Source organism: Cariama cristata, unplaced genomic scaffold (genome assembly GCF_000690535.1).
Source record: "Cariama cristata isolate BGI_N322 unplaced genomic scaffold, ASM69053v1 scaffold36533, whole genome shotgun sequence".
Classification (NCBI taxonomy): Eukaryota; Metazoa; Chordata; class Aves; order Cariamiformes; family Cariamidae; genus Cariama; species Cariama cristata.
This window is the reverse complement of record NW_009608471.1, coordinates 777-13733: the sequence shown is the minus strand read 5'-3', so window position 1 is coordinate 13733 and position 12957 is coordinate 777. Positions and strand designations below refer to the sequence as shown.

The window sequence follows — 12957 nt, the reverse complement described above, 5'->3', positions numbered from 1 at the left end:
CCTGCTGAATCCTACTGAAAACAACTTGCTTGTTCAGGGAATTGGAAAAAATCCTAAGACAGTCCATGTTCCAAAGTGTTTTGATATGGGTTACTTGATATTTTCACAACAAAGGAAAAAAGTCATGGGATTTAAACTTAAAATTGGCTATTTTTTTATGATTGCAAGATTAGGAGAAAACATTTCTCATTCTGGTTGTTCCGTAGCTCCCTGTTAGAGGATTCCTTGCCATTTTGCCAATAGCAGCCATCTAGAGACAGAAGATAGGACTAAACAGAGCCCCGTCTGGCAAGTCCTGCTTTCTGTGATACTCTGCTTTGCTTTCTGAACAAATCCCCCTACCACTTTCCCCAAAGCTCATTAAGTGAGACTGGAGAATTAACTTTTTAGCCAGCTGCTGAACTTTTCATATTTATAAACACTTGAGTCTTTTGCTTATCTAAGAGAAAATGTGTATAGTTTGGAGATGTGCACTTCCCTGCCAATGTGTAATGAGTGGTTCCACACTTCATAGAAAAAAAGCCTGAAGTTTCCTGTCACAGCTGAATGCCGATGCCAAGGGCAAAGGTTTCTTGCCTTGCTAATCTACATCTTAACTCATGCACTTAATATGAAGGTGCCACACACAAACAGGCAGGGAAGAAGCTAGCTGCAGTGAAAATCTCCTGCGCTGTTGTGAATGTTATGTTTTAAAAGCCTTTTTAATGTAATATTTGAGGTTATGATAGAAGCCAGGAGGGCCAAAGTAAAACCCTCAAAGTAAATGAGTCCTGTCATTGCTGCCTCATGAAAAGAGGGTTTGTACGAGGATAACATGAGTCCCAGTGGAATACCTGGGGGATGGGTTGAGAAGGTGCAGGGGAGTTTGCAGCATTTGTTTTAGCCTAATCTTTATTTCTGGAACTGTTTAGATGGCATCTAGAATATGGATCCTGTCTGGAGGCACGGGCCAGTCTTGGTGGATGGTCTGCTCAGTTTTTACACATTTGAGTCGATGAGCTATAAATATTCGAAGCTTGAACATCCAAGAATATACACTACCCTCCTCCTCGGTCTGTTTAGCGCTGAAGGGGCAGTGCTCATAGCAGCTGGAAGAGCTGGAGCACAGCGAACGCCGTCCTAACTCTTCTGCTTCTGCCTAGGTGCTGCGGGTGCTGTGGCCTGTGAGTGCTCCCAGCGTTCTGGCCTCCAGCTGAGCAGACTGCAGTGGGGGGCACAGCGGGTGAGTGGACCAGGCTGGAGCCCAGGCTTCCAGAGGTTTTTTTTTTCTTTTGTATGTCTTGACTAATATCGAGTGGTTACTACCAGGCTATTTCATGGCATCAGAGTTGAGGGGATCGTAGCTCTCTTGCCTTGAGGGAAAGATACAGGGTGTTTTTTTGTTCATACCGTGAGCCTATAAAAGGACGTTGGTTTTGAAACTGAGCTAACTTTTTGTTGTTGTTGTGTTTTGTTTCTTCCAGTGCTTTGGGACTCTTCTTTCACCCTTCAGCTTCATTATGGAAAACATTGAGGTCCTCCTGCTGTCCAGTCTCTGGCATCAGCCGACTCCGGTGTGACTGGAGTGTTCTTTCCACGATCGTTCAATGTTGTTGTTCTCACGAGCCTCGCCCCTGGTGGTTAGCTGACCCCTAGACGCAGGGAGCAGGGAAGAAAGCTGTGCTATTCAAACTGATATCTTTGACAGGCTTCCATGTTGGTAATAGTGCTTAACGTATGAATTTCTTCTTCGGCCTTGGTCTGTAATCATCTAAGAAAATAGTTTTTGTTGAGCAATACTTTATTGCTCTCTTAATCACTTGTACAACTGGAAGCTAATACTTCCTCTGTAAGAAAGGAGAGGACACAAACTGAGCAGATGTTTGGAGTATTGACACTTCCTTCTTAGCTGCAGGTACACCAGATAATTGGCTTAGATTTAATTTTATAAGCCTTTTTCAAAATATTTGTTAACAGCCAAATATGGTTCTGCTTTCTTTATTAAAAGGTTGCTTCTTAACACATTGAATTTGTTGACTTCTTAAGCGTCTATTTAGTATAGATTAGTGCAAACAAAGATTTCTTTCTTCTGTATCCTATAAGCTTGCATTACACAAGGAAATGGTAGCATAAACTCCTCTATTTCATACTGTTACCTCTTTATACTTAATTGTGCATCTTTTGTCTTTCAAACTGCTTTTCCTTGAACCGGATGGTTTCTGATGAAACTGCCAGAAGTGGCTGTCATATCTGCATGGGAGTCTGGGAGACCTGAACTTTCTAGTGTTAGTCCAAAGTACTGTCATTGTTGATATCAAGACTTGAAGAGAACCGAGATGTGAGGCACTCTTCAAAGGAATTGCTTCATGTATGGACCAGCTACAAGGGTTTGTTTACTGCAAAGGTGAAAAGATAGCTGTGGCAGCCAAGTGGTTTGCAGTAATTGGTGTGACCTCCATTTCCACTCTCCCCCATTAGAGAAAATGTCTACTTTTTCACACTCAGGTCTGCTGCTCGGCATTGAGGAAGCGGAGTCATGTTAGCCAAGGCTTCTTAAAAGTGGAAGGGATAAAAAGAGCCTGGGCTTGTGGATAAATGCTGATTCTAAGCACACGAAAAGTTGTCCGTCATCTTATATTTTACAGATAAACGCGTATACTTACCTGTAATAACCAGGAAGATTTTACATGTTTAATCTTCAGTGATCTTTGTGAAGGATGTTGCCATGATGTTGATGGCTTCTTTCAAAGGTGTTGTAAATTATTCTAGTTTCTGAATCCTGGATGGAAGAAGCTTGCTGTAGCCTACTCTGAAACAATACCTAAATCAATCAGTTACAGGTCAATTTGAGTTGACCTGTAATCTATCTTGATGCAGAAGACTGAGAATGATTTTTCCTTTTTTTTTTTTTTTTCCTAAATCCTACTTTACGTTGTAAACAAAGTACTATGAAGTGGACAGTTGCCTTTGCATCTCATTTAAGGGTAACTTATTTGTAACGCTGGCTGAGAGGAAACACACATGTTTAGGTAGAAATGCCATTGTTACTCTCCACTGTATATTTCTATTGGCTGGGCTTTAATCCAAGTTAAATACTTGAATTCATTGAGGAGTCAAGAGGAGAGCCCTACAGAAAGGTACTACCAAGTTTTTTTGAGTTGCCTAACTACTAGTAGGTAATTTTCTCAACTTTCCTTCCAGTTGAGTGTATGTCATTGGGGCTGTTTCTCACTGTGGAATCATTGTGGTGATTAATAGATATGTTGTGTTCATGTAATTCCACTTCTTGGTTTGCAGGGGCCCATAAGGTAACCAACCTAATGCTTTTTAAAGTTGAACATTTTCCAGCATTTGTGTGGGGTTATAAATGAAGCACTGCCTCCCATGTATCATCCCAAGAGCTGCTTTCTTTCACTGTCCTCCCCTGACATAACAGTAACAGAAAGGGGATGGGCTTATGCTGAAAGTATAGCTGGCAACAGGCTATGTAATGAAAATCTTCCTATCTCTGTAGAAGTGCTAGTAACTCTTGAGGAAGGAGGACCTCTCTGTGTGATTTCCTAGCGGGATTGTTCATGCTTTATAGGAGCATTCATTTGCCACTTAGGAGCAGGGACTTACCGCCTGATCCATACTGTAGTAATACCATATCAGTCCACAGGAAATTAAGTTGCATGCGTGTGTGTGTAAAAATATATATATATATGAAAAATTAAAAAATTACAATTATGTCTCAGGACAGATAGGTGTTGATGGTTGCCATTTCCCCAAAACATGTGCTATGGCGACCTTAGAGCCTTTGGGATGGCAAAAGCCTTTCCATGACACTGTGTGTGATGTTAGTAGACTTACCAAATTTTCATTTCATTCAGAGTAGCCAGTCAAAGTCAAGGAACTTGAAAATCTGCATTTATTTATATACCTGATGCTAATGTATATTTGTAAAACAGAGTAGTTATAGTCTCTTTGATTCATTTAGGCAGAATTTGAGTTTGGAGTGGGTTTCGTTTGTTGGGGGTTTTTTTGTTGCTCGCAGTGTCTCACTATGTCGTGACAGATTAGTTTTTGATCAGAATGTCCAGGAAGAGGAGTGCTGTATTTCTTCCTACCAACCTCTTACTTTTCCAGAAGTAATCTCCAAATTAGGACAGGAAGGGAGAGAGGGAAGTGTTATCATGGATAGTAAAGCTATTGTTTGTGAGGCAATTAGGCAACTAAATTCTTGTGTGAATTTGCCCTATCTTACCACTGATTTTAATTAAGTGTCTAAAGATCTGTGTGGATCAGGACTTTTATTGCATATGCATCTAGAGAGATCACACAAGCATGATTTTGTTATATTGTTATCGAAATGACTTTCTACTGTTGCTTGAGTTTACATGAAGTATTTGGAAGTTAATACCTAAATGCTATTGCCTATTTGATGTCACTTAGACACGCTGATGCTTTGAGACTGACAAATGTCCATCAAGTGTACTATTCCTATACACCTACTTTATCTGTGGAGTTAATAAGTGTGGAGGAGTGACTGCAACGGCTCCAGTCTGTAACTGGCCCCTTGGTACAAGCGGGAGCGTTTCAGTCCAGTGTATGCTAACGGTACGGTGGGTGCTACCAGAGGGCTGCTGTGGCCGGTGCCAGCTGCCTGGGGAAGGATGTGAGAGCAAGCCAAGCCTATGCATGTCTCCAGAGTCCTCTCCAGTCACTTGTGTCACAGAGCCATCTCCTCCTGAGATGGTGACTTTGTACTGAACAGCTTTCAAGGGGTAAAACTTTCCACTGGCTATTGGCACTATTATAATAATAATAAAACTCTTAGAGTAGCAGTGAGGCAGTTTAGACTAAGAAATATATCTGGGTAACAGGGTCTGCTTGTTGGCTTATAAACCACATCAGAATTATCCTCTGGGGAGTGAGCCCTCTTGCAGTTATTTACCATGGCGCGAGTCCTTCGTTCTTTGAAACTGGGGATAGATGCATGTGTTACTAGCTTTTACACATGTATATATGTGGCAACAGGACTTTTCATGCTGTCGGAAACCCTGGACAGCGAGGTTATGTTGACAAATTCATATGGAGATGGTCACCTCTTAGCCCTGCCTGCTGCACTGGAGTGGTTCTCGGTCCAGGTTTGTCGCAGGCCGGTTCCCTTCCCGCATCTCCTCCAGCACTGGCCAGGCTTGTTTATTCCCGGCTCCTTGTCCTGGAATTGTTGTGAGGGTGCCAAGGCTCGTAGATCCATGACTCTGAGCAAGGCAGGGTTTAAAGGTCATAGTCAAGACCATTAATAACAAAGTGCAAACGGCTGGTTTATATGTAATGTGAAGCTTTTTACTTATTTCATTTTTGCACTTTGGGGGCTCTGTTTGCTTATGGAGCACTTGGTGTCTGGTACCTATTTAGGCTGAGAGCAGGCAATTGGGTTCCTTCAGGCCTTCGGAGGAATGCAGAAAATTGTTCTCTGGTGTTGTAATTCTGCTGGGATAACTGGAGCTTATTTGTCTCACTGCTTATTAAATGCATACTTGTCTTGAGGTCCTCTTTTTTTTTCTGAGAAACATTGGGTGAATCCCAAGGACCACAAGTGAGAGGAAGATTCCAGAGGGAGGGGGAGAGAGAGAAGTGCCTGCACCTTTCTACAAACTGCATCATCCGCCTCCAGTGCCAGCAGGCTTTAAGAGGTGAAATAGGAGAGCAACCTCCCATAGAGAAAAGGAGGCATACGTACAGGGCTCCTACAGACATAATTTTGCCCTTCCCCCTGCCCATGGATGACACACTGAGGGGAGATGCACCTCCCAAACTACTGATGCATGGGGTGTGTGGTCGGGAGCCACGGGAGGCTGTCCTGAGGTTTCCAGATGGGAACAGCTGTGGAGGTAGGGAGCAGATGTGCACTGGGGCTGTATTCTTAGCAGAGGACAGTACTGGTTGCATTGGCAGAGAGAGCAGATGGGGTTCATACTGAGTAGTATCCAGCTTGCCCCATTTTGCTGGTAAAAAGGACAGACTGACTTCTCTCTTCCCTCTGCTGCAGTTATGTATGGCTGCATAGGTGATGTGTGAGCTATTCTGCTTACGGGTCAAAAATCCTTAAACATCAGGTCACATTGACAGTAGCAATCATAGTGGGATTCTATGTGCAGTCTCCTGTGGTCTGAATTCTCCCAACTTTTAATAAAGGTGGATAGAGAGGACCTAAGGCAGCTTCAGTTTCCAGCTCTGGCTCTGGTCTCCTGGCCCCCTCCTCCCTTTCTTGATGCTCCTAAGTGGGGTGTGCTCTGCATGCCCCAGCCCTTAGCACTGTAAGAAGACGATGGTGATGAGAGATGCTGCTCATGTGCTTGGAATTTTCCTCATTTCCAGCTTCAATTGTTGTATTATGCTTTTTGGTAGGCCCTTTGAGTCTGGTCATTAGGGAAAGCTAGGTAACACACCCACACTTACTGCATCGGTAGGGGTACATCCATGAAGATGAGTGTTTCTCCATTGGGGATCTTGCTCTGGTTATTTTGGCCGATGACATTTTCCTTTTACTCTGGATGCATTGAATTGTGCCATCATAGCGTGGCCTCATCAGCTCAGACCCTTCTCTTAAGAACCTCTTGATTTCTTTTCTGATTTGGCTGTAGGCTATCATCAGTTATAAAACAGTGTGACACAGTATGTGACTATTGCATTCTCCTGCATTGACTCATCAGCTGAGATTCCAGAGCAGTAACCCCCCTGCTGCTAGCTGGAGCAGCCCTCCATGACTGGGCTTCAGTAATAAGGGATCTGAAAGCTCCCACTCAGATCTTGACAGGTTATGCAAATGTTAGTCAAAATGCCCCAATAAATCTGTCCCTGAGAGCTGGACCTGTTACAGCAGATGACCCCCATAGAGCACGCTGTCATTGGCACAGGTACCCGAGCAAAGCCTTTTGCACATGTACGGACGCAATGGTGAACAACAATGGCCTGCGGCAGCGACGAGGAGGTTTTAGGACTGGGGCGTAGCTGAGCAGTGTATACACTCTGCATTGCTGGGGCTCAAAAACTTACATCGATCTTATCACTGCATCCATCCAGAAAACCTGGGCTAAAGCGCACTCCCACTCAAATGTGGCTTAGTAGAGAAAATTACCCTGAATTTATGTGGATCCCGTGTTTCCAATGCCTTGTGCCTCCTCCTATGCGTCCTGTCCACCTTCTTCAGAAGCTCATTAAGCAATTAATTCTGCTCCTTGTCCTCGAGTTCAGACATGCTTTTGACTGGAGGATAATTAGAAGATGATCTTGCATAAAAGGCTTCCTGCACGTTTTAGGCAGATGACTTGAGGGGCTCGAGAGAGGAACCGAGTGTTCCTGATGAGACTGCAGCCTTCATAAACGTTTATAGATGGAAAACATCTGCTTGCTGAGGATGAGTGTGCTGAAAGGGAGCTTCGGTAGGGCTCATCTGCAGGAAGACGTAGACCAGCCTGAATTTCCTTCAGCCTGCAATGGGATGTCGTCTTGCACAAGCACTGGGAATTAGCTCTAACTAACCAGTGTATTTCTGATTCCCAGGCATTGGGCTTTTGCTAATTGCTTGCTAATAAACAAGAAGCGAGCGTAGTCTCGCATAGCCCTTTGCAGAAGAAACGCTCGCCTCTGCTGTCGGGTAGACTCGAGCTTGTCCGGCTGTCTCCACGACTGCTTCTCCAGCTGCTTCTGTAATACTGGTACCTGCTTCCAAGCGTTTGTACTCCTCTGGTTTGCTGTGGTGCTGTCACGGGAGAAGGCAGCCGGGCAGGGCGTCCGTGGGCTGTGGCGAGTTGCCTTCTTGGCTATGGTTATTCTACAAACTGCTGAAGGCATCCAGTTTTAGTATCTTGGTGATGGTACTGGAAGGGGGGAAGCCAATAAACCCGAGACCACCTGTCCTTGGGAGTTTTCTGCTTTGTTTTAAAATGTTGAACATCTGCATTCAAAGGGAGGACATATTTTGGCAGCAGCCATTGATTAAGGTGTCATTCATCAGGTAGACCTACAGATCTGCTACGAGCGGTCTTTCTGCTGGAAGACACCTCCCAGGGGTCCTCCGGAGAGGAAGAAATGTTTATTGACGGCTGACCCCGGCTCCCTCCCAGCCCATGGAGCGTGTCCTGCTCTGGGAGGGAGGCTTGGATTGATTGCTAAGGGGGCAGCATTTTTTTAAAGTGTGTCGTAAATTGATGGTAGGTGGAGCAGTAATGAAGATAAATGAGGGAGCTCTTCCCGGTAGATTAGCCTGCATGCTGATGGACGCTGTGCTACGGCAGGCTTGAAATGCTTTTGGCCTTTCTCAGACCTCCCGCTCACCTGCCAGCATTCCTTGGCACAGCCGAGACGCAGCAAATCTTCGGGGAAATCATCTCTCCTTGAAATTCAAAGGGCTTCGAAGGGCCGGGGGTGAGACCTGGGAGCCTCACAGGTAAACACCAGCTTGAGTGCAAGTTCTGCAAGAGCAGAGAGGGTGAAAGGTGCTGCTCAGCCCTCTCCTGCTGTCAGTACAGGATTCAAAAGGGAGATGGTTTAATTCTGTAAGAAAAGGGTTGGGCAGCGGGGAGGTGGGATTCCTGTGACTGTTGTAAGAGCTCTGCTAAAATATCACTTTTTTGCTGCTTCGTGGCTCTAGAGCAGCTCTGCTGAAGGTCCTTTTTCTGCATGAGCAATCTCAGTGGTCTGGCACAGAGTAAGGTGCTCTAATCTGGCCCATGACAGACTTCAAATTCTTTGAGGAGTTCCCATCAAAGCAGTTTTCAAAGTGGCTTCCTCTCACCACTTAAACTAGTATTTCCTAGGGCCATTGGGTAAAATCCCCATTCAGAGATACTCTTCATGCAGTAGCCGATGGGTGGCTTAGGACCAGAATAATCTTCTTTGCCTTAATCCCATCCTGCTCCTTTGACCTTCCTTCAGACGTTGCCGTTGTAGCCTGCTCAGCTCCCTCTGCCCACACATCTCGCGGCTGCCAGGAGAAAACCCTGACTCCTTGGAGAGATTTGAGAGCCTCTCGAGCAGCAACAGCAGTGCAAAAGCAGCGTTAAAAGTATTTACAGGGAAGTATTACTGTTAACTTGTCCTTTCCCATCGTTGTAAGCTTGTAACTTTCATGAAAACTTGCTTTGGGTGTGTGAAATGTCCTTACCTGCCCATCAGCATGGTGATGCTCAACAAAACGGTCAGTGTTTCTCCTGGGTCAGGGAGGAAGCCCAGCCTGCCCAGGGCAAAGGGCAGCCGAGCTCTGGGAGGGAGGTGTAGCAGCACCCCTATCAGCTTCAGCGTCTGCTCAGGAATTGCCATGATTAAGGTACAATTTTTATTTTATTTTTTTTTTTAACCTGGGTCAATTTAGTTTGCAGGTTCAAGTGTCTTGTACATTAAGTCTGTTTGTGTGGATTGGTACCTTTTGACCACTCTCTAGAAAATACCTGTACACTAAATAAAGCATCTTTGTAATCACTGCTTGTGCACGTTGGGGGGGGGAAAAAGGATTGAGGAAATCGGTGGAGATGAGAGGGGTTGATCTCTGTAGTGTATCTACTGACAGCTCTGCAGCTGCCTGCCCCTCCTCTCATCAGCTTCAATTGTAGTTGGTAGTTTAAGTTTCAGGAATTGGTTTTTTGTTTGTTTGTTGTGTTTTTTCTTATCGGAAAGGTTTGGAAGCTCATCCAGCATCTCCTGCTTGATGCAGTGCTTGTCATGAGATGTCCTGGAGCGTGCTACTGCTTGTGAAGGATTCTCCTGGGGCTTTGCACGCTGGATGCCGTGGCTCTGCTTTGTGAGAAACAACAGGGAACTCCCGGGGGGGGAGGTCTGTGCTTTAGGACTGCGGGAGCCGCAGGCAAGCAGGCAGAAGACATGCTGCGGGCTGATTCCCTCTCCCACTAATTCCAGAAGTGCCCATCTGGGTGTGTCGGCATTCAAAAAGCAAAGAATGTAATTTTCTGATACAGGTTTATAATGAATTTTGACTTAAAATAATAAGCAGTATACACAACATACAAGTGAGTTTTACAGAGCCACTGTTGTATCTGTTGACTTCAGAACCTACCACTAAATTCACAGATTTTTGTTTGCTCTCTCTAGCCCTCTGGGTCGGCCAGCATCTAGGGGTGGCCCTTGTCTTTGTGCAGTCATTCGGGTTTCAGTTCCAATTTACAGCTCCGCTTGCCACCTTCGCTGGGGAGAAGCCTCGTGCAGAGGTTGCTCTGGCTCAGCGGGGTCGGCAGCGCGGCCGGGAGCGGTGTGCCAGCTCTGCTCGAGGGCAACGCAGAGATCACGGAACTGTCTTGCGGATTTGCAACACCCTTCCTCTGGCCTTGAAAAAAAGTAAAAGCAAGGATGCTTTCTGCAAGAGTGGATTATTCTGAACTAGTGTTTTTCACTGGTGAAACTTTACTGCAATGTAAATTCTCTGGGGGAGATGCAGATTTCCTCAGCCATCGCATCCTGATGATCAGTCCTCCAAGTCCGTATAGGTTGCACCGTCCCTTGGCAGAGAGAACATGGGCAACGGCAGTTTCACAGTTTAAGCAAGGTTTGCAGACTCCTCCTAGGTAGGGGATTAGTTTTGCTGAGCAAATAGAAGGGTCCACACTACCTCCTGGGAAATGTAGTCCTTTCTTTAGTGCTTTGCAGAATTAATTAAATAAAAGCCATGCAATTGAACTACAGCTCCCAGAACGTCATGGCCCTCGGGGCACAGAGTTTTAAAAAACTGCAAGGGGGGGTGGCAGTGGATTCTTCCCTCTGTGCTCCCACCTCCTCAGGTCTGGTCCAACCACTCGGCCCGTTTCGGCGCTTTACACGTGTGCACGTCCACAGTGTCCTCGCACTCCTTGCAGCGCACAGCGCAGCACCAGTGGAACTTGCACTCGCACTTGGTGATGCGAGTGACGCGCGTGGTGTCGTACCCCCGCCCGCAGCACATCACCTCGCAGCCGTCCGTCCCGCGGGACATCTTGTTGCACACGCGACCGGCCGTGCCCAGGGAGCCTGGAGAAGGAAGCGAGAGCGGGTCAGGGTGTTCCTTCTCCATCGTGTTCAAATGCTTCCTCCACCCCCCGCCCCACAGTTGGTAGCAGCGGTAAGATCGGGCATCTACTGTCTGCAATGGGTTTCCACCTTAGCAGTGGTGAGATCTTGTCGTTTCTGTCACAGCGTGGCCTCCAAAGGCTGGGCACAGGCTGCGGGGAAGAGGTGGCGGAGCCTGTGCTTGCTTTGCTTTAAGGGCATGGGTTGTGGCATGGGTAGCAAGCGTGGCCAGCGGTGCAGCTTTGGTGACCCTCTCTCTGCATGGCCCCTTCCCCACGCCTGCTACTGGAGCCTGCACCCGCGGCTGCCCAGAGTGCAAGAGCAGGGGCGGACGAGGATGGGCTCCGTGCTGGGGGGCTCTGGAGCAGTGTATGCCTGTCAAGCCAGGCTTTGCAGCTGGCAAAGCTACGAATGGCCCCTCGGCTTCGGCTAAGGGCTCACTGAAGGGCGGCGGGAGCACGTGCTGCCTTCCCCAGGGCTACTGCGAACCCCTGACTTGGGGATGCTCCAGGCTGGGAAACCATTGACCTTCTCTGCAGGAGCCGAGCAGCCCTGACACCGCCTTCCCCGCTCTCATCCCAGCCTCGGGATGTGTCCAGAGGAGAAGCCGGCAGCCTGCGCATGAAATGGGCTCTTTATTGCCTATTTAAGGGAGCTTTGCTCTGCAGGAGAAAGGGTCTGAGGAAATGCTGTGCTACATTCGTTACAAGAGGCCTGATGGGTTTGGATCTTTGGTGTAAAACCTGGGGATTTTGGACAAACCTGGTCGGGTCTGTGCAGGTGTGAGGTGCTGTGGGGACCCAGTGCTCCAGCGAGCACCGACACCTGCTGAGGGCCTGGGTGACCCCCCCCACAGCGCAACCCCCCCACTGGGGACTGGGGTTCGGTGGGAGAGCCGACATCCCAAAGCAGCCCTGCCGGGCTGGGCTCGTTGGGAGCTGCTGGCCTGTCGGGAGGGGAGGAAGAGCTGCTTTTGGGTAAGGACTGGAGCTTTGGCTTTTACCTGCTGACTTGTCCATCACGCAGTAATCAGGTGAGTTCTCAAAATACACCAGATCTGTTTTTGTGGGCTTCCTGAAGTTCTTGTTGGCCACTGTGAAGCCAGTGCCATCCTGGTTCATCGTCACCTGGATGGCCCCGTTGTATTTCTTCCTCAGGTAATCCCCTGTTTTTCGAAAATCTGACATTGCCAGCCAACAAGTCCTTAGTGTGCAGGAGCCGCTGACCCCGTGGCATTTGCACTCCAGCTTCAGAAAACGCTTCACAGCCTGTGGGAAGAGGGATGCTGTGAGGACCCGGTGGTCACCCTGGGCGTCAGACATCGTGCCTGGGTCTGCTTGTCCCTAGTGCAGCTTATCAGCCCTCACCGGTGTGGGATGGGGCTCTGAACGGGAGAGGGGTGCTGCGTAGGGAGGACACATTCCCGTGGTCACTGCTGCCAGCATCAGCGAGGACACGTGCTGGGGGCACTGGGTAAGCACGGTCCTGCCATCCCCACGGGGCTGTTCCCTGGGCAGGGTGTGCAGGGCAGCACTGGGAAGGCAGGGCAGTGCCCTGCCCCTGTCTGCAGCAGGACCTACCCTCCGTGAACACCCAGGGCCCCACTCCTATGCCTGGGGGGCTCTCGCTGCCCGTTCCCCTGCGGGAGGTCCCAGTGGGGTGGGTGGCCAGACACTGGGCTCAGCTGCGGGGGCTGCACTCACCATCCTCCCACAGCGGTTGTTGTGCAGGTTCATCAGCGCCCGGGCATCCTTCACTTTCTTCTCCTTGGCATCCACGAAAGCTTTGGCAAACCGGATCCCATAGTTGATGTTGTCGCTGCAGCCGCCCCAGTCGAACTCCCCGCGCTCGTCCTTGGAGCGGCCCCTCTTGAGCGGGTCGCAGCTGCAGGCCTTCAGGTACCCTTGGCTGCACGCCCGCGGGATGGCACAGACC

General features: G+C 48.1%; 2 protein-coding genes across 2 annotated transcripts in view; one reads left to right on the top strand and one right to left on the bottom strand.

The window, feature by feature from the left end:
* The window catches only part of ST7L (suppression of tumorigenicity 7 like), a gene marked incomplete at its 5' end in the record, with an annotated part of 21306 nt that extends 20110 nt beyond the window's left edge, over positions 1 to 1196 (top strand). Inside the window, one exon of the mRNA XM_009697140.1 lies at positions 1143 to 1196. Coding sequence (XP_009695442.1) covers positions 1143 to 1196 — 54 coding nt within the window. The remainder of the gene's footprint in view (positions 1 to 1142) is intronic.
* Positions 1197 to 10422: 9226 nt separating this feature from the next.
* LOC104159273 (protein Wnt-2b) lies at positions 10423 to 12953 on the bottom strand (the record flags this gene model as incomplete). Its single annotated transcript, XM_009697139.1, has 3 exons — positions 10423 to 10983; positions 12026 to 12290; positions 12726 to 12953. Coding segments are annotated over 3 exons (723 nt in total), but the record flags the coding sequence as incomplete, so codon positions are not given.
* Between the last annotated feature and the right edge of the window lie 4 nt (positions 12954 to 12957).